Here is a 22678-nt window from a genome sequence, read left to right on the forward strand (position 1 = left end):
TCTTTGAGGGTGTGAGGAATTCATCTCGTCTAACTTTTATCGGACTCGGTGGGACCAAGCTTGGAGACGTTACCCAGTCCGTCTTTGCCCCGCTCCAGGGATCGCAGGTAACTGATTTGTACCTAAGCGCGAGTAACATTTCCCACCTTCCAGACAATGTGTTTTCATATTTAAAAAGTGTAGAAGTTCTATCGCTGAACAAGAATCAACTAGAGACGATATCCTTTGTGGCCTTTACAAACATGACATCTGCTAAGACTTTGTATGTTGCTTCATGCGGAATTTCAAGATTAATGACGCCACAGACAATTGGCAAGGTGATACCTCACCTCCGCACAGTTTTTATCAGCAATAATAACCTCGTAGAGATTCCACCAAGAGCTTTTGCTTCTCTTCCGGATCTCTTCTATCTGGATTTGTCGTTTAATAGTATACGACATATTGATTCCGAAGCATTTTCTGGCCTGGAACTACTTGAATATATTCTTCTACAATTCAACAACTTAATCGATGCTTTCAATGTCAATGTGTTCCACAATTTGCCAGCCCTAACCGTCCTTGATGTCAGCGACTCAAACATAAACGGTCTTGATCCTCTTCGATCCTTCTCTGGACTATCAAACCTTGAAGAACTATTCTTGGCTAGAAATCAGTTGCACCCGTCTGACTTGTGGGACACCAAGAAAAATGTTTCGGTCTTCCGGGATATGCGTAGTTTACAAACGTTGGATCTCACTGGAACCAATCTCAAAGACGAAATTCCTTCCTGGGGATTTGATGGACTGAGTCAGTTACGTCGGTTGTATTTGCAAGACGTTGGGTTGGTTACGTTGCCAACAGAACTCTTCCGATCTTTGCGGTACCTCGACACTCTGAGTCTTGACGACAACTACTTTGAGGAACTCCCAAATTTGATATTCGAAAATACACCCAGACTGGGTTCTCTATACTTGGGTCGTAACCAGCTTTCAAGGTTACCCCCTATGTTATTCAAAAATACCACTAACCTCTATAAACTTGATTTGACGAGAACAAGAATAGGTATCATTCCCGAACAGGTCATTTCTCCAATTCGCGAGAGCATTACTTCCCTTGACTTGTCTCACAATTCTCTCTCGTGTTATTGTCAGAATGAATGGCTCCGTATCTGGGTGCACGAGAATTACGACAAAGTGTTCCTAAGTGACACAAATTGTTCTGATAACTCACCGGCCGAACTCGTTGGACACAGTTTTCTTGATTTCCAACCAATTCTTGTTTGCCGTCCTCGCGTACTTCTTTACGCTTGCATCGCTATATCTGGCGTTGCAATAGTTTTCACCGGGATCATAATCTATTACAACCGATGGTGGATTAAATACAAGCTTTTCCTATTGAAACTGTGCATTATTGGGTATAGAGAAATAATCGACGATGATGAATATCACTACGATATCAACATCGTTTTCCACGATGACGACGAAGAATGGGTCATTGACAGAATGGTTCCGGTAGTCCGCGAGAATTATCCCGAAGCTGTCCTCTGCGTGGGTGACGATGATCTCAGAGCAGGGCTCTTGCGGTTAGATGCCGTGGCGGATGTCATCGAAAATAGCTACAAATCAGTGTTTGTAATCAGTTATGCAGCTATCGACAGTCCTTGGTACGTGACGAAATTGAGGTTGGCCCTTCAGCACATGAATCATTCACAGCGTGATGCAATATTATTGGTGTTCTTAGAGAACATAGCAGACGACAGATTGCCATACATAATTCGTCTGCTTTTAGGCGTCAACCGTCCTTTTCTTCGCTGGTCTTCAGACATCCAACAGGAGGAGTGTTTCTGGGATCATTTCATGAAGTGTGTTAAAAAACAGTCATTCTAAACCTAACGTTACCCATATAATTGTCCATGGAACTAAAAAAAAAAAAAACAAACAATTCCAATGAATACAATCTTACTGAAAGGGAATACTCTTTGGTATTCAACATGCCACTATGCTTCCGAATGGCATGGAACTGAAATGGAATGGAAGTAAACCCTCTAGATTTTTGTAAAGTCAACCGAAATATTATGATGTCACTTTAATTTTTTCGAAGAAAGTGAACGAACCAAGACTCTTTATCACCCCTGTATAATGAAGATGCTCAATGTGATATCGACCAGAAAGGTCATATCCTTTAACCCTAAATGTAACACATGTTGTCCTTAAGAATGTACTATCAACCCTAAATGTAGTATCGACCCTAAATACACTCAGCCAAAAAAAAAAAGTAAACACTTTTCCGAGCCCATATGTCTCATAGAATATTAGGCTAAATGTTAATGTTTTATATACCATGTTAAAGGCAGTTTGATTGGCTATCAACCTGGCAGGTCAATAAAGTGGAAATTTTACGCATGAGTGAACACATCCGGTTTTCTCTTTCAAGGCACAAAAGTAAAAATTGCAAAAATGGACAGTTTCTCATTTATGCGTATGTGCTCTATCATACAACAATTAGAACAAAAGACAAAGCCAACGCAATAGGAAACACAGATTAATATGGAAATTCACCCGTTCATCTCTAAAATGTCTTTGCAGCCCCTAAAGATGAAAAAAAGTATAAAATAATGGAGAAAATGAAGAACCTCCTGTCAAATCTAAATTCAAATGATATTAGAAAAGAGGCAATATTAACAAAAATGGTAGAAATTTGAAACGTTATTTCGAATTCAACATTTTTTTTATGATGGGCAGACTGAAGTAACCCTGACTTTATCCAGAAAGAGCCACGATGGGTTATTCACACAATGATTCAAGTGGTAGTACGGAGAGCCAAAAGTGTTAATATAAATCGAATGAATTGTCCTCGCCTTTAAACTGACATTGATGATTATCTAGGTATAGACTATAATGGATGTTACATTTAGAACAAACCTGCATTGTATTTACGTTTGCCTCCAGTTGTTAACATATGGGTCTAGAGTGCAATATAGTCAGTATTTAGGATTAAACTGCATAAACATTATTTATGTCATTTAGGGTCGACATTACATTTAGCGTTAAAATGCATCTTATTAAGGATTGATATTACATTCACGCTAGGTAACGTGCACCCTTGTATCACATTATGGTTGTCTCCAGTTCTTACATTAACAATCAATGAAAAAAAATGTATGAATTTAAAATCGATATTACTTTCAGGTTTGATGCAGGGTTTACATGCTGAAATAACATTAAGGGTTTATTGAATTACATGTAGGGGTTACAGTGCATCTAATTTTGACATTTCCTACATTTAGTTTTGATGTTGCATTTAAGCTTAAAGTTTATAACGTTTAGGGTTGGTAATCATGTAGGATTAAAATGTATTACATTTAGGGTCTATATTACATCGGGGATCGATGTTTCATTTAAGGTTGAAAAACATTACATTTATGGGTCGATATTACAGTTAGGGTAAAAATGTATTAAACTTTCGGTTAATATTCAATTATTCAGCGTTTTAACTGCATTTAGGAGTGATACAGATGTCAAAGGGGTTTGAAAGAATGTATTTTGAAATTCTGTAATGAATTGGTTCACTTAAATGTTGAATTTCACGTCTACTTTTCGGACAACGTTTGTTCATGATATCCAGAAACCTTGCTGAAGATAATAATCATTCTTCCATTTTCTACAATTAATGCATGTAATACGAAATTGAAGTGTATGGAGCTTGTGACATGTGAAACTTGTGACCAGGTGCTTGAGAGAAAATTTGAATACATAATCCTTTCAGTTTCGCAGCAGATGGTTCACTGTGAACTGCCATCTTCCGCTTTAATGATGTATCAGCTGTAATATTATGCTGTGTTCAGGGTGTAGATGAAAGACAAAGTCAAATCTTGTTTTAAGATTGAATTTTGCGATTATTCAAAACAAAATTTTGTAAGCAAACACACACACACATAATGTATATACAGGCCTATATATAAGTATGTACATATAATACATGTATTTTTATTTGATCCGCGTATGTGCAGTAATAGTAGTAGAAAGAATGATACGATAGCGAAGTGCATCAATTGTCAATTGGCATTTGTTAAAATTCCACATTTTCATATGTTCATATATGTATATATATATATATATATACCAGGTGTTATAAAAAAAACATTTCCATCGTTTTCCACGATGACGACGAAAAATGGGTCATTGACCGAATGGTTCCCGTATAGTCCGCGAGAATTATCCCGAAGTTGTCCTCTGCGTGGGTGACGACGATCTCAGAGCAGGGCTCTTGCGGCTCGATGCTGTCGCGGATGTCATTGACAACAGTTACAGATCAGTGTTTGTATTCAGTTATGCAGCTATCAACAGTCCTTGGTACATGACGAAACTTAGGTTGGCCCTACAGCACATGAATCAGTCGCAGCGTGACGCAATATTATTGGTGTTCCTAGAGAATATAGCAAATGACAGGTTGCCATACATAGTGCGCCTTTTGTTAGGCGTCAACCGTCCTTTCCTTCGCTGGTTTCCCGACTTCCAACAGGAGGAGTATTTCTGGAATCAATTTTTGAAGTGCGTTAAGATAACACTAAAGCTAGATGTAACGCTACCCATATAGCTTGTTCCGTGAAAAACAGCGAGGAACACGATAAACCGACTGATTTGTTTGCGAAGGAGAAGAATTCCCTTATGTGACCTCTTTTGCATCCTGCCATGCTATGGCACGTTGGCTGGTTCGATGAATTAAACTGTTTCCTTTTTATGTTTAACCCATCAAGGTTTTACTACAGAAGTTATAATCTTGACCTCATTCAATTGTCAAATCGAAATTCTATCTGGTTTCCCACATTCCAAACGGAGCTCATTTGTTCATGAAATCTGCACACAAAACAATGCAAAACTCCAAATGTTTGCCAACTTGAAGGAAAATATATCAGTCACCATATGCCAATTTCATAGGATAGTAATTAAGCAGGATATCAAAAGGCTTAAAATGATAATACTAAAATAGCCAACATTTTCCCGTGCTCAATACAAAGTTTCTAAGCGCCTTATACATGGATCATAATTATACGGAAACACGATCTTACATTATCTAACATAACTACAAACTCTGCAATGATTTACATTACTCAATATACTTTAGCTGTAATCAAGTGCTAAAATTAGCAAAATCAGATACACATAAAAAAATCAAAGGAGAAAACGTAACATACGAAAACATAAAATCATACTAATTTCAATTTATACTGACTTCATTAAATGTGTCTTCAGGGGGGTCTTAAACGTATCTAGCGCTGGTGAAGATCTGATGTGAAGGGGGAGCGGCGACGGCCAAAGCACGGCTGCTGTAACGGGTACTTGGTATTGTTCCAGGGCTAAGTTGGAGATGGATTGAGCGGGAGGATCGTAGGACACGGGATGGATTTCTGGGAACTAATAGTTCAGAGACGTATCCAGGGACTAGACCGTGCTTGACTTTCTAGGTAAGGATGGGTACTTTGTATTGTATCCTTTGAACCATGGAGGGGATGGTGTTCTTCCGTGTCAGCCTTCAGTGCTGCCTGTCTTGTAGCGGCTTCTCTTCTGAGGTGATGGGGTGGAATGCCTGCTAGCACAGGGAGCTGGTGGGTGGGGGTTGGTTTCAGGCAGCCTGTGATGGTGCGGAGAGCAGAGTTGAGTTGGGTGTCCACTCTCTTGGTATGGCAGCTACGCCCCCAGGCAGAGACACAGTATTCCGCTGGAGCGTAGACAAGGGCGAGGGCGTGGAGCGGAGGGTGGTAAAATCAGCTCCCCAGTCATGGCCGCATAGTCTGCGTAGAAGGCACACTCTGGCAGATGCTTTCCCAGCTACATTCAGTGCATGGTGACGGAAGGTGAGTGAGCGGTCGAGTTTCACTCCGAGGTAAGTTGGAGTAGCACAGAATGGAAGATCGGTTCCTTGAAGTTTGACATGGAGTTGGCAGTCTGCTTCCTTGCTGTTCAGGTGGAACACAGAAGAGATGGTCTTCTGTGCATTAAGTTTTAGCCGCCATTGGTGGTAGTATAAAAGTCTGCAGAGACTGCATATCTTGGGTGAGGGTGTGTTCAGCTTCTTCAAAGGAGTTTGATGTGGAGAGAATAGCCAGGTCATCAGCGTAGGCGTATTTAGAGCTGCTGATGTGGGGGATATCTGCTGTGTACAGGTTGAAGAGTGCTGGTGCAAGAACCGAGCCTTGGGGGACGCCGTTCTTGTTCTGCTGGATGCGCCGTCATTGATTACTTTGAAGCAGCGGTCTGAAGTGATGTTTGTGATGGCTTGGACCATCTGTCTGTCTTGTAGTGCTTGATGGAGCTTGAGGGTAAGTCCTCGATGCCAGACTGTGTCGTAGGCCAAAAGAGTCAAAGACATCAATGTCTGTCTTATTCCTGTTCTCACGTCCCTCCATTTCCTTGCTCTTCTCCTTTCAGACGCTACAATATCACTTTTTTTTCCTCCACAACTATCATCTGTTTCTCTTGACACGCTTCTGTCGAAGATCGCTGTCTATATGTTGTGCATTTTCGTTTGCTATTTTGTCTTCTATTTGTTAATCATTTCCATTCCGTTTTGTCCCGTACAGCCTTTTCTTCAGTAGTTGTCTTGTTGTCTAGTCTTGTTTCATGTTTGTTCGCGTCTGTTAGTCTTGTCCATCCCGTTTTGTCCCGTACAGCCTTTTCTCCACCAGTTGTTTTGTTGTCTAGTCTTGTCCTATGTTGTTCACGTCTATGATAGTAAGTGTATTTATCTGTGAATCTATTTCTCAGTGGGCTTCCAGACTTCTTGCTCTTTTATTTTTTCTCCTTTTGTATTTATGATGCTTCAATTAATCTTTCCATTGATGTTATTATTCTAGAGGGACCCACATTCTACAAGCTCTGTCTTTTTAGTGGGTCTCTCCATTTTTCGCACTTAAAGCAAAGTTATACATGTACTTTATTTCGATCACTTCTAGGTTTTTTTACTATAATGTATAATTACTATAAGATCCTCCTCAATTGTTTTACATTCTTTTCGATACATAAGGTTCTGTTTACCTTATTCTCTGTTGTCAAAAGAAGTGTAACTTATATGTTTTGTCGAAAAATGAAATAAACTTTGAATTGAATTGAATTGAAATCAGAGAAAGGGGGTTTATGAGACTTGACTAGAAATGCTGTAGCTCCCACAAACAGGTTGATTGTGCTTGTGTGGCTTGTAAAGGGGATGGGGATAGGGGGATTTTAGCTAACTGATACAACACTTTATGACTTTGAATATAGTTGTGTTTTCACAACCATTTATTTTTTCAATAATGATGGGCGATTAAGAAGTGTGTCCCTTTTAAAAGCAATGAACATTGTGCACCTTATTAAATGGATGCGTCTATTGTTCAGTATAATTATAAGGAAACTGTGTTCATCGAAAGAAGGCATCCAATGTGGGACTTTTATTCCGGAGTTTGTAACAGATGCTTTCAGTCAATAATAAACAACGGATCCTCGACATAGATCACTTCATGTATAGTCATGAGTTGTATTTTATCTAAATGCGGAACTATACAGTCGTCTTATTCAGCCATTTATTTGCACCTGGTTCTTTTTCCTTTTCAAGTCTCAGTTACGCCCAAAAATTATCTGCTTTCTAAGAGAGCTCAGTATGTGTAGTTAACTGCTCCAATGAAAGATATCACCCTGAAACAAGATACTGATCGAAAACAAAAGTCGTCAGAGTAAAAATCAAGCGAAATAAAATAAACACCGAATAATGTGTACCCAAGTTAACACATCATAATCAAGCTCTTAAAGGCTGTATAGACAGGCTCTTCCATCTATAACATTGCTTCGAATCGATACTCACCGCCCATGACTGTTTTCAGAAAAGATTTGCCCATTTGTTCACACAAATCATCACCTGGATTGCAGTTAAGCACACGTGGTATGCTTTTTCTTCTTATCTTTTACCAGTTGCAGATGGGCAATTTATATGCCAGGTCATGGTCGGTCGTAGTCATGCTTACGTATCAAGTGCGCTGATACATATACCGGTAAATGTATTTACAATCAGGAAGCTTTTTCTTAAACGTGAATTTGAAGACGTGCTTATTGAAGAAGAGTTCACACTGTATCTGCTTATCTTGTTCATTCTTCTCCTTCTTGTTTAGTGTCAAATCACCAAACACTGAATATCTTTTTTTTTATGGATAATCCTTTTCGTTGTGGACATAACGCTTTAGATCCATCATTTATTTGAAATAGCGTTGTGCCATTTATTTGGACATATATCATTTTATTTCACATTTCATTTTCTATGTTTCGAATTCTATTTCGTTGATTTCAATCTTGTTTTGTAGAGTGGTATGTATTGTATTTTGTTTTGAAATATGAGAAGTAAATTCGAGTCATGTCAAATGAAATGAAATCAGACATCAAGGCCATGGTCGAATGGCGCCATCTCGTGGTCTGACAGTCCAAGTTCGCAAAAGACTGGAGGTAGATGTGAACTAACCCTTCGTTCTCGTCCCCAGTGGTTCCCGTAGGCACTCCTCAACTCTTATTTTTATCTTCTGCATAGTACCCTGCAGTGTATTGCTTCACCAAGAAAGCAATGAACATTATACACGTTGTAACTTTTCCGCGATGTTTTAGTGTTCAAGGTAAATCACCAGGAATTCTGTAGAAACAGCAAACTTTGTTCGTTGGAGGAGTTGGTGGTAATACTCTTTCAGCGTCACGTTCAGAGCTCTGCCTCGGTGGCTTTCGACTCACTGGTAAGCAATATCTATTCATGTGTCTATTTATGGAGCTTCAAGGTCAATCACAATGGAGGTGGAGGGAAAAAATATGTTCCTATTCATCAAAATACCAGAGGTTGACATGTAGACATGACCGTGTTAATGCTGGAATAGTTGTCATTGACGAATACCATTATGTACAAACCAGCACTCTGTGCCATGATAATGTCACAGGCAAAGGTAAAATGCAACGATCGGGACGGAACAAATCTCCTAGAATCGGGCACATGCTGAGGTCACTAACGAACCTTCAGAATTACGAACCTTACTTCGTTTTTGCACTAGCATACCAGAATAACGAACCTTTTTATCATTTACAGATTAATGAACCTTCAGAATAACGAGACTTCGGAATTGCGAACTGTAACGGTGTTGATCCTACACCACAATATATTAGTCGACAGATAGAGATTTTGAATAGGGGTTATATTTTTATGGAGGGATTCTCAGCTCAAACCAGTTATAAGACTTATCAAACTACATGTAGGCTAGATATTTCTAATCCATCAAAATATATGACGCAAACGTGAACATGCAAGAGTGTTGCTTGTGAGAAAAGAAGGAATTAATTAAGAGTCTATAACCCATTGCACTTGGTAAGCCTTCAGTGTTATGGAAGAAGAAGGGAATTTAACTGAAGGAAACTTCACAGCAGGGACCTTTAGTTTCACTTTAAACCTGGTACATACATTCTTAACAACATTCTACATTCAGTCTTCAGGATTTGGGATGCAGACTTTCAGATGCATTATATTGTGTTTCCACGTATATGAGAGTAGATTCCCTGAATCACACATTTCAAGTTCGATTTCAATTTCAATTCATTTTCATATTTCTCAGTGAAATGTATACATTTATGAGGAGCTGTCAGCACACTGAGTAAACAACAATTCACCACACAGTAGGTTACAATTGTCCATTACTGACTGTATCTCAATGGTGAACTAGGAAGGCTGTTTGCCTTAGGCCTTCAAACAAACCAACAAAAATGGTGGTGGGGAGAGGCAAAGCCTCTAAATTAGACAGTTTATACAAAATCTTCTCTAGAGACAGAAGTGATTGAGCTAAGTTATGAGTATAAGGCTAGTAGATTAGTGACTGTACTTTCAGGTTTGTTCATGGCAGATTTATGGATAGTCCCCTGGAACCTTGTGTGGGGGAGGGGAAACAATTATGGCCCAATTTTAACATCACTAGGATGATAGAATATATATTTACACGAATGCCCCCCTATGTGTTCTTCTAATCGGTAATAGTTTGCAAGATGCGTGGAAGATGAACATGTGTTACTCGTATGAGCGCTACACCCCGGGTCCCCTGTTACTTTACGTCAAGGTAATGTCTTTTATCTCTTGACAGTATATTGCAACAGGCGTCTTCCAATCAGGCCATGATTCGGCACGAGATGAGGATGATGATGACATTTTCGAATTCTACCAAAACTTCTCTCACTCTGGTGGTGCTCCCAGGCATGACAGGATTCCTCGTGCAATTATTTTTGCTACCTGCACCATCCACATCTCTGACCTTTGACCAAGACATCGCATCACTTCCGGCGCCTTGCCAGTACCTAGTGAAGTCTTCTAGCGTCAATTGCTCCCGTCGAGGTTTGACTAAGATCCCAACTGATATCCCTCTTGATACCCGACGTCTGTCTCTCTCCTACAACCTACTGGACCAGATTCTTAATGGCTCTTTTGGTCGACTTCCCGAACTGGAGTTTCTGTCACTTCGATACAACAGGATCCGTTTGATCGACGTAGGGGCTTTCGTAGGCCTTCCCCGACTACAAACCATCAATCTCATAGGAAATAATTTAACGCGCATTCCCAGTCAACTCTTTCATCAAAATCTTTACCTGACCGACCTCTTTTTGAACAGCAATCGCTTTCGATCGATTCCTTCGCTGGACCTGAGAAGACAAAACTATATTCAGTTTATCGATTTAAGCAACAATACCATTTCATCAGCTAAATTAAAGATTCTTTTTTCTAGTGCATGCAACTTGACAAATGTGGCACTCGCTGATAATGAAATCCAGGTGATTGACGAGGGCGACCTGGAGAATCTAGGGAGCGCAAATTCAGTCAAATTAATAGATTTCAGTAATAACATTGTGCGTCAAGTGCACAGCGCAAGCTTTCAAGGAGTACACATTGAGGGATTGCAACTTCTCGGAAATCCATTATCCCAAACTGGCGCCAGAGAGCTCTTTGAGGGTGTGAGGAATTCATCTCGTCTAACTTTTATCGGACTCGGTGGGACCAAGCTTGGAGACGTTACCCAGTCCGTCTTTGCCCCGCTCCAGGGATCGCAGGTAACTGATTTGTACCTAAGCGCGAGTAACATTTCCCACCTTCCAGACAATGTGTTTTCATATTTAACAAGTGTAGAAGTTCTATCGCTGAACAAGAATCAACTAGAGACGATATCCTTTGTGGCCTTTACAAACATGACATCTGCTAAGACTTTGTATGTTGCTTCATGCGGAATTTCAAGATTAATGACGCCACAGACAATTGGCAAGGTGATACCTCACCTCCGCACAGTTTTTATCAGCAATAATAACCTCGTAGAGATTCCACCAAGAGCTTTTGCTTCTCTTCCGGATCTCTTCTATCTGGATTTGTCGTTTAATAGTATACGACATATTGATTCCGAAGCATTTTCTGGCCTGGAACTACTTGAATATATTCTTCTACAATTCAACAACTTAATCGATGCTTTCAATGTCAATGTGTTCCACAATTTGCCAGCCCTAACCGTCCTTGATGTCAGCGACTCAAACATAAACGGTCTTGATCCTCTTCGATCCTTCTCTGGACTATCAAACCTTGAAGAACTATTCTTGGCTAGAAATCAGTTGCACCCGTCTGACTTGTGGGACACCAAGAAAAATGTTTCGGTCTTCCGGGATATGCGTAGTTTACAAACGTTGGATCTCACTGGAACCAATCTCAAAGACGAAATTCCATCCTGGGGATTTGATGGACTGAGTCAGTTACGTCGGTTGTATTTGCAAGACGTTGGGTTGGTTACATTGCCAACAGAACTCTTCCGATCTTTGCGGTACCTCGACACTCTGAGTCTTGACGACAACTACTTTGAGGAACTCCCAAATTTGATATTCGAAAATACACCCAGACTGGGTTCTCTATACTTGGGTCGTAACCAGCTTTCAAGGTTACCCCCTATGTTATTCAAAAATACCACTAACCTCTATAAACTTGATTTGACGAGGACAAGAATAGGTATCATTCCCGAACAGGTCATTTCTCCAATTCGCGAGAGCATTACTTCCCTTGACTTGTCTCACAATTCTCTCTCGTGTTATTGTCAGAATGAATGGCTCCGTATCTGGGTGCACGAGAATTACGACAAAGTGTTCTTAAGTGACACATATTGTTCTGATAACTCACCGGCCGAACTCGTTGGTCACAGTTTTCTTGATTTCCAACCGATTCTTGTTTGCCGTCCTCGCGTACTTCTTTACGCTTGCATCGCTATATCTGGCGTTGCAATAGTTTTCACCGGGATCATAATCTATTACAACCGATGGTGGATTAAACACAAACTTTTTCTGTTGAAACTGTGCATTATTGGGTATAGAGAAATAATCGACGATGATGAATATCACTACGATATCAACATCGTTTTCCACGATGACGACGAAGAATGGGTCATTGACAGAATGGTTCCGGTAGTCCGCGAGAATTATCCCGAAGCTGTCCTCTGCGTGGGTGACGATGATCTCAGAGCAGGGCTCTTGCGGTTAGATGCCGTGGCGGATGTCATCGAAAATAGCTACAAATCAGTGTTTGTAATCAGTTATGCAGCTATCGACAGTCCTTGGTACATGACGAAATTGAGGTTGGCCCTTCAGCACATGAATCATTCACAGCGTGATGCAATATTATTGGTGTTCTTAGAGAACATAGCAGACGACAGATTGCCATACATAATTCGTCTGCTTTTAGGCGTCAACCGTCCTTTTCTTCGCTGGTCTTCAGACATCCAACAGGAGGAGTGTTTCTGGGATCATTTCATGAAGTGTGTTAAAAAAACAGTCATTCTAAACCTAACGTTACCCATATAATTGTCCATGGAACTAAAAAAAAAAAAAAAAAAAAAAAACAATTCCAATGAATACAATCTTACTGAAAGGGAATACTCTTTGGTATTCAACATGCCACTATGCTTCCGAATGGCATGGAACTGAAATGGAATGGAAGTAAATCTACCCTCTAGATTTTTGTAAAGTCAACCGAAATATTATGATGTCACTTTAATTTTTTTCGAAGAAAGTGAACGAACCAAGACTCTTTATCACCCCTGTATAACGAAGATGCTCAATGTGATATCGACCAGAAAGGTCATATCCTTTAACCCTAAATGTAACACATGTTGTCCTTAAGAATGTACTATCAACCCTAAATGTAGTATCGACCCTAAATACACTCAGCCAAAAAAAAAAGTAAACACTTTTCCGAGCCCATATGTCTCATAGAATATTAGGCTAAATGTTAATGTTTTATATACCATGTTAAAGGCAGTTTGATTGGCTATCAACCTGGCAGGTCAATAAAGTGGAAATTTTACGCATGAGTGAACACATCCGGTTTTCTCTTTCAAGGCACAAAAGTAAAAATTGCAAAAATGGACAGTTTCTCATTTATGCGTATGTGCTCTATCATACAACAATTAAAACAAAAGACAAAGCCAACGCAATAGGAAACACAGATTAATATGGAAATTTACCCGTTCATCTCTAAAATGTCTTTGCAGCCCCTAAAGATGAAAAAAAGTATAAAATAATGGAGAAAATGAAGAACCTTCTGTCAAATCTAAATTCAAATGATATTAGAAAAGAGGCAATATTAACAAAAATGGTAGAAATTTGAAACGTTATTTCGAATTCAACATTTTTTTTATGATGGGCAGACTGAAGTAACCCTGACTTTATCCAGAAAGAGCCACGATGGGTTATTCACACAATGATTCAAGTGGTAGTACGGAGAGCCAAAAGTGTTAATATAAATCGAATGAATTGTCCTTGCCTTTAAACTGACATTGATGATTATCTAGGTATAGACTATAATGGATGTTACATTTAGAACAAACCTGCATTGTATTTACGTTTGCCTCCAGTTGTTAACATATGGGTCTAGAGTGCAATATAGTCAGTATTTAGGATTAAACTGCATAAACATTATTTATGTCATTTAGGGTCGACATTACATTTAGCGTCAAAATGCATCTTATTAAGGATTGATATTACATTCACGCTAGGTAACGTGCACCCTTGTATCACATTATGGTTGTCTCCAGTTCTTACATTAACAATCAGTGAAAAAAAAAATATAAATTTAAGATCGATATTACTTTCAGGTTTGATGCAGGGTTTACATGCTGAAATAACATTAAGGGTTTATTGAATTACATGTAGGGGTTACAGTGCATCTAATTTTGACATTTCCTACATTTAGTTTTGATGTTGCATTTAAGCTTAAAGTTTATAACGTTTAGGGTTGGTAATCATTTAGGATTAAAATGTATTACATTTAGGGTCTATATTACATCGGGGATCGATGTTTCATTTAGGGTTGAAAAACATTACATTTATGGGTCGATATTACAGTTAGGGTAAAAATGTATTACACTTTGGGTTAATATTCAATTATTCAGCGTTTTAACTGCATTTAGGAGTGATACAGATGTCAAAGGGGTTTGAAAGAATGTATTTTGAAATTCTGTAATGAATTGGTTCACTTAAATGTTGAATTTCACGTCTACTTTTCGGACAACGTTTGTTCATGATATCCAGAAACCTTGCTGAAGATAATAATCATTCTTCCATTTTCTACAATTAATGCATGTAATACGAAATTGAAGTGTATGGAGCTTGTGACATGTGAAACTTGTGACCAGGTGCTTGAGAGAAAATTTGAATACATAATCCTTTCAGTTTCGCAGTAGATGGTTCACTCTGAACTGCCACCTTCCGCTTCAATGATGTATCAGCTGTAATATTATGCTGTGTTCAGGGTGTAGATGAAAGACAAAGTCAAATCTTGTTTTAAGATTGAATTTTGCGATTATTCAAAAAAAAATTTGTAAGCAAACACACACACATATTATCTATATACAGGCCTATATATAAGTATGTACATATAAATATAATACATGTATTTTTATTTGATCCGCGTATTTGCAGTAATATAGTAATAGAAAGAATGATGCGATAGCGAAGTACATCAATTGTCAATTGGTATTTATCAAAATTCCAAATTTTCATATTTTCATATATATACTAGGTGTTAAAAAAAAACATTTCCCACTTTTGATCCTTAATAGTTCAAAAATTAAACATCAGATAACAGTGACATTGATATGAGCAATAGCTGAATAGTGTACAATTTTGTTAGAGGTAATTTAAAAATGATAGCATAAATCAGTTTCATTAAATTCAAGAATTATTTTGAAGCTTGGTTTCAGATTTGGTCTATTTTCAACCCTCTGTACAAAATTGTAATGTTATTTTGTACAGGGGTCAATTGGTGTGTACGCCAGTTTGTCGTTAACATCCTGACAATGGTCCTGAACAATGGACCGGATTGAAATGCTCTATTACACATTCATAAAAATTCCACTGTCCCAGCTAGTCTTTATTCATCCTGAAATGTAGTGTATGCAAGCAGGTGAAAACGTATGCTTATTTTTGTCATGCGCATGCATTTTACCCTTTACCATGAATCCAGACTAGCAGTGCCCAGGGCAATCCATCATGAATTGTAAATAAAGCAAAGCATTCATGTGCCTTGGAGCGAGAGACCCGAAGCCTTGTCGGCAGAGCTCTGAAAAGGTGGTATTCGTGGTATTCATGTCTATTGTTCAGGGTCATTGTAAGCACACACTCACATACACACATTGGTTCTTGTGTAATGTTCAATTTTGTACAGAGGGTTTGAAATAGAGCAAAATCTGAAACCTAACTTCAAAATGAATCTTGAATTTAATGAAACTGATTTATGCTATCATTTTTAAATTACCTCCAACAAAATTGTACGCTATTCAGCTATAGCTCATACCAATGACAGTGTTATCTAATATATAGTTTTTGAACTAATAAGGATCAAAAGTGGGAAATGCTTTTGTAACACCTAGTAAATACATTATATATATATATATATATATATATATATATATACATATATATATATATATAAATATGTACAAACATGTTGCGAATTCACGTATTGGCTCCAATATAACGAAGAATCAAGAAATAAACCAGTAATGCATTATTTCGCCAATATATAAGAAAGAATGAGTTTATTGAGCAACTCAATAAACTCATTCTTTCTTATATATTGGCGAAATAATGCATTACTGGTTTATTTCTTGATTCTTCGTTATATATATATATATATATATATATATATATATAATATATACATATACATCATGTATATGCATTTGTATATGTATAAAGGAACTTATAATGCGAAGGCTCTTTGTAAATAGTTTATGACTTGGCTGTGTTCCAAAACAAAACATGAACCTTCAGGTATATCATACTATGTCTTAGACTGTTAATAATAAGTTATGCCATCATAGTCTGTGACGTCGTGTGATTCATTGTACAGTGTGTAAATGTTTCTAGTGATTACTGATGCTATTGGTAGCATGTTGACTGTCATGTGTTAATGTATATTGCGAGTAATTCTTATAAAGGTTTTTTGTTATGCTTAGATGATGTTTATTGTATTGAAATGAGGGAACCATCCCGGTTATTATGTAATTCAAAACTAGTTTTTATAAAAGCACAGCACAATGATGTTTTACCGTAACGTAAGTAGTAGTAATAATGATAATGAAGGTCTTAATCACCCATGGTAGCCTCTTTAGTGTTGCCACTGCTCTACCAGAGGGCCCTGCCATCATTATTAACCTATGCGTTACCAGGTACCCATTTATACACGTGGGTCGAGAGGAACATGGTAGGTAAGAGTATCTTGTCCAAGGACGTAAGCACTGGGCGGGATTTGAACTCGGGTCCTCCAATCGGGAGTCGGGAATCTTATCCATTATGCCACAGCGCCCCCACTGTTACGATTTTTTTTTTTTGGAAACATGTGCAAGGTATCATTAGATAACATTGATGTAGGTGCTTTCCTATTTTGTTTGATTATTGGATGGTTAGTAAATAGCCCGGGTCACGACAATTTTAAACGTGTCGAATTGAACCACGTCGGTGGATGCGTGGCCCCAGCCTCACAGCTTGTGATCGACCACAGAGGATATGCGAGAAGGAAGAGGTGCTTCATCCTATGATATTTTCCCCGAGGGGTAGGGGAAATCATGACAAGAACTTTTTGTGTACAATAGAAGGGATACGCCCATGACGGCAGGGTCGGTAACATTGCACTGTTTGTTTGTTTGTTTGTTTGTTTGCCTGTTTGTAGCTTGTTTATTGTGTTTTAATCTAATGAATGAGTTATTGCGTATGGCTGTAACAATTTATTTTCCTCAGAAAATCTTATTCTCTTAAACATCTGTGTTATTTTTGTATTTTCATTTTTACGTTGTATTCTTGATAAAACAAGTTTTAGAAATAAATTGAAATTAGAATTGAAATTGAAAGTGAATATGAATTGCGTTAGTATTTCGCTCAATGTCATGGCGTTCAAGCGTCCATAAAGGATAAGTTAAAAAAAAATGAGTGCTAGTGTGGCGTGTAGAGGATCGCTGTGCACTATAAACATGGTTGTGGGATGCTTTGTATGTGGGTGTGTGGGTGTGCTTATGAGAGACTTGCTCATTCAACTGTTGCATCAGGGAGACTTTAACCCTTTGAGGGTTGAGGACGGACTGATTTTGCTACAACACGCATTTCCCATAGACATACACTTGCCCGAGTATACTCGGGACTCGTCCTCAAGAGGTTAGTACTGATTTTTTTTTTCTCTCTCTCTCTTTCTCTCGAGTCAGGAGTGTGGACAGAATGGGGAAGGGAAACACGAGATGAGGAATAGAGCGTTTTCCATTGTAGGTGTGGTATGCTTTTGTGCATGTGTGTGTTTCGGTATGTGTGTGTGTGTGTGTGTGTGTGTGTGTGTGTGTGTGTGTTTATGTATATGTAAGGGATATACGGAGTAAAGGATATTACAGAAATGTAGATATTATGCATATGTTTGCGTATGATTGTTTTGGATATGTGTGTCTAGGGTTTTGTGTATAATGTGTATGTGTGTGCGTGTGTGTGTGTGTGTGACAGGTGTGGACAGGGATGGGGTTTAGGCAATAGAGTGAGTTATGCATGGAGGCGGTGGGGGTTGTCGGTTTAATAGGGTGGATTTAGGGACATGGGTTATGATTTTGATGTAAAAGAAAATAAGGATTTCGTTTGATCAATTATTCAAGTACGATTTATCAAAAAAATGAGATATTAGTTTACTACCATGACTACATGCTGTCATGTCATGCTATCCTATCATTTGCCTGTTTTGCATGATTAAGAACGCTTTCATGTCATGCTGTCTTTTCTTGTTTAACTTGTACGATGAGGCAGAAGGTTTTTTTTCAGTTTGATTACGTTGATTTGGTTGAATGTTTGTATTCGCTTTATTGTGAAAACGATTGTGACGTCAAACGAAATAACAATACAATATCATTCAAAAAGTGTGTAAATGTATGTGTGTGTGCGTGTGTGTGTGTGTGTGTGTGTGTGTGTGTCGGTAGTGTAAGTAGGTATAAGGTTCACTGGACATGGGGTTGGGTGCCATGTTCCCTTCTTTTTTTATGTGTTTTGTGTTGATTATGTTTGTTGTGTTTGTTCTTTTCTATTTACCCTTTTTTTACCCTTTTTTATACTCGAAATTCTTTCTTTTTTCATTTGAATGTGGAATTTATGTTGTCACAATGAAACTTGTATTGTTTTGTAATAAACTATTTTGTATATTGTTTATATGAAAAAAAAAAAGAAACAGAAAAAAAAAGGTTGGCAAAAACAAAAAAGTAAGTAATGAAGCTATATGGAAATGATGAGTAGAGGCAGTTTGTGCACTCCCGAAAGGTGAGGTGTAGATCCTGCAGCAGGTGCAGCCAAATCGAAATGTGGATGTCGAGATTTGTCGTTGCGTAATAGTGCCACCCCAAGAGGATACATGGAATCATGTGAGTGCACGAGACCGATACAGGTCTGGTGCCGTAGACGGGTTAGAAAGTGTATTATAACCTTATCATTTTGTGGAGGCTACATGTTGAGTTTTTGTGGGAAAAAAAGGATAAACAAAAACTGTACCAGGGCATGACCTCTCTCTAGTAAAATTTGGAAATAATCATATAGTGGGTATTCATTTTGGAAGGTAAAATGCAGTAGTTATTTGCTCCTTAACGGGACAGGATGAAAGACAAACCCGTTTCTCCTCTCCAACACACATCAATGTTTTATTGCCGTGGAAGGGGTCCCGTTAAGTTGAGTCTTCCTACAAAGTTTTATGCCCATGACAGTAACGCTGGTTCCCTTGGGCTTTGTCTTTTTTAAGCATTATAACAACTTACTTATATATGCATAACCCTAATTAATTCATAGACTTTTTCTACAATGTACCTCTTTGATTACAAAGGGTTCCACAGGAAAGCTGATACAAAAATGAAGCAACTTTTGTTATGAAGAATAAACAAATATGAAGTTCTCATGAAATATAAAACTAATTTCCTTATCAAATTCTCCTCTTTTTTTTTTTTTGTTGTTGCAGGATTTATAATGTATTTTTTAAAATTGAGAGTGGTTTAAAATAGTGGTAGCCAAAAGCAGGTTTCAGTTGTTTTGAGGAGATGTACTGTTTTATTTTTGTTTCCACAAGTCAACATAAACTGATGTATTCTATTTTGTTTTGATGATGCTTACCAGCAAAATAGTAAGTGATTACATCACTTATATGCTACTGACACTGGCCGTTGACTTAAACTTCTGTTATGAGATTTTTGAAGGAGGCGTTCATGAAGCTGATGATGTTCGTGGAGTGCCACCAGCTTTTCCTTCAGTCCTTGTTATCATGGTCCAGGAACATAATAATGATAGAGTTCAACCCTATATCATTCAGCAAAAACATGGTCGTTCAAGTTATATTAATATTCTGTGATGTGTGGCTATGAATATACGTATGTATGTATATATATATATATATATATATATATATGTGTGTGTGTATGTATGTATGTATGTATCTATCTATCTATCAATCAATCTATCTATATTATATGTGTATATATATATATATATATATATACATATATATATATATGCCTCTCTATAGCATTCACCCGAGGGAGATGAAAACATTGGCCGTTATAGACAGGTGGCCGCAATACAGATTTGACCATATACATACATTATATATACATACACACTAGGCACACTTACGTTGTTTACCTATGGATCTGGCTGTATTTCAAGTTTAACGGGCGTTATGTTCTAGATGATTGTCAGGTTGTGACCAAACAACCTGTTAAATAGTGTAACGGTCTTGACGGAAAGTGAACGCATACTGGCTCCGCGATACCATCTGGGAACGCCCATGCCCCATCTGACGCACTTATACCGTCATAATGGGAGAAACGCCAAGGTTTTAGCTGGAACAGAAGCAGGCGGGGCTTTGCTTTGTTTTGTTTTGTTTTGTTTTTCCTGTTTTAGACAATTGTGAAATGAAAAGGCAGCTCTGCTCGGATTGGTGGCGGTGACGTAAGCTCGCCAAAGTAGTGCATCACAGAGTGAGAAGAAAAGCGACAATCGATGCTCTAGTGATTCTTTTCAATAGCCAAGAAACCTCCATACTTGATCTCCTTTCTCTCGGGCCTTCTCCCCCTTGCTCCGTGCAATCTGCACGAATGGATGCCTTTTTTACGCTCCTTTCAGTACAACCCCCATGCTACACTGGTTTCTCGAGGTATAGGTACACGCCAGCATACTGACCAGCACGGACTGTTATTCAAGATAGTGAAATTCGATAAGTCCCGACCGAGAAAGCGGCATCGGTGCGAGGTGATGTAAAGATGGCGCACATACGGCATCGAAAATCAACCAGTTTCTTCCTCTTTTTATCAACTATATCCGTATATCTTACACATGCTCAAGGTAAGTGCATATATATTTTTTTCTTGTCAAGATGAGTACTACAGTAAGTAGTAAGTTATCATCTACATGATTGTGAGAAAGCTACAGTGTGATGTCCCCCAGACGGAAGAGGTACGAGTGATATCGGTGTTTTGCGGCATGTATTTCTCTGCTGGTGATATATTGTACTTAAGAGACGACTGAGTGCTTCATACTTCATGTTTCGATCTTAAAAGACCTTGCATACCTCGATGAATAAGCCAGAGGAAAAAAATATATAAAATGTTCGCTATCGGTGTATGTATACTCGTAATGATGAGGTAGACATGATTGTCTTATTATTATTGACTTATTTTCTCTGCTGGTGATATATTGTACTTAAGAGACGACTGAGTGCTTCATACTTCATGTTTCGATCTTAAAAGACCTTGCATACCTCGATGAATAAGCCAGAGGAAAAAAATATATAAAATGTTCGCTATCGGTGTATGTATACTCGTAATGATGAGGTAGACATGATTGTCTTATTATTATTGACCCCTGTTCATCATCATTCGCAAGCCTAAACTCCACCTGATCTTAGTCAGGAACAGATTAATGAAAACAAAATAATGTTTCCACATGGTAAAATGTCGATTTTTAAGCTTTTTTATCTTAATATTTTTTCTCTGACTAACTTACAGTATTCTCCTGTCTCAAATCTGTAAAAGTAACTGAATTATCACATGGAGGATAGAAGCAAATATTTGCATCTTAAAGTTCTGAATATATCATGTGCTTTAAACATTTGAAATCGAATTATTCAAATAGTAACAATCGATAATACACAGCAAAATATTCTTATATTTTCTTCTTCACTTGCAGCATGAGAACATAGTACAAATTAAACCAAAATGTAAGCTCTACACCGGTCTCAGGAGTATATACATGTAGGTCCACGGGGTCTTCTCTGCAAATCATACCGTACAATGCAAGTGATGCAGAAGGTGTTGTGTAATCATTCACTTTTGAATACCGGTATGTAAGATGGATGGATTAAAGTCATTCTAATGACCACATGACTATCAAAAGAAAGGATAGAATTCAGCACACTTTAAGGGTTCTGAATGTCGAAGACGCCATGCTATATAGCTAATGGTCTTATGCATCTTGTTCGTAATAGTAACAGCAACACAGAATTTAAAATTTGATAAAAAACGTAGTGCTTATATAGGTCTTACAAATGAATACACAAGAGGACATGATTAAAAAAATGTTTATTTTTAGATCACGTACCACTACTCACATACACACACACACACACACACACACACATACACACACAATCCTCGTTGGAAAGAGTTCCTTATGTCCCCCCCCCCCACTACCTAACTACCTTTAACCCCACTACCCACTAACCTTTATTTAGTTTATTATTATCCCCCACTAATTTGCACAAAATAAATAAATCACTTTTTTTTTTACTAATAATAAACTAAATAAAGGTTAGTGGGTATAGTGGGGTTAGTGGGTAGTTAGGTAGTGGGGGGGGGGACATAAGGAACTCTTTCCCAATCGTTTTATAAGGGTTTAGAAAAAAAATGGAATGGTTTAACAAAAACCTAAAAGATGCACCAGTGTTTACAACTTTGAAACTGGTCTGAACAAGTTTTGGAAAAACGAACCTATCAAGTTTTAGGTTTGACGCCATGTCCACCTGGTCATGATCCAGCCAACTTAAAGCCAACTAAATGAATGTAGAGGCTTAAAGCCTGCGTTCAGAATCATCCATAGGTATCCATAAATAGGCAATCAATAGGTAGGTGACTCTT

The 22678-nt window shown here is 38.1% G+C and overlaps 2 protein-coding genes across 2 annotated transcripts in view; both read left to right on the plus strand.

Annotated features, from left to right (window-relative positions):
• Positions 1-293: 293 nt before the first annotated feature.
• On the plus strand, positions 294-1865 carry LOC139718496 (toll-like receptor 8). Its single transcript, XM_071629970.1, has one exon. It carries the CDS (start codon positions 294-296, stop codon positions 1863-1865), a length of 1572 nt encoding a protein of 523 aa, XP_071486071.1.
• Positions 1866-12440: 10575 nt separating this feature from the next.
• The window catches only part of LOC139718498 (low-density lipoprotein receptor-related protein 2-like), a 57725-nt gene continuing 47487 nt past the window's right edge, over positions 12441-22678 (plus strand). The window contains exon 1 of the mRNA XM_071629971.1: positions 12441-12651. Coding sequence (XP_071486072.1) covers positions 12441-12651 — 211 coding nt within the window. The remainder of the gene's footprint in view (positions 12652-22678) is intronic.

Source organism: Diadema antillarum, unplaced genomic scaffold (genome assembly GCF_040938485.1).
Source record: "Diadema antillarum isolate AM-2024a unplaced genomic scaffold, OU_Dant_1.0 scf00000095, whole genome shotgun sequence".
In the NCBI taxonomy this organism is placed as follows: domain Eukaryota; kingdom Metazoa; phylum Echinodermata; class Echinoidea; order Diadematoida; family Diadematidae; genus Diadema; species Diadema antillarum.

What these genes read in the sequence shown, in the direction of transcription:
- LOC139718496 (XM_071629970.1), top strand. Translation starts at nt 294, where the DNA reads ATGACGCCACAGACAATTGGCAAGGTGATACCTCACCTCCGCACAGTT.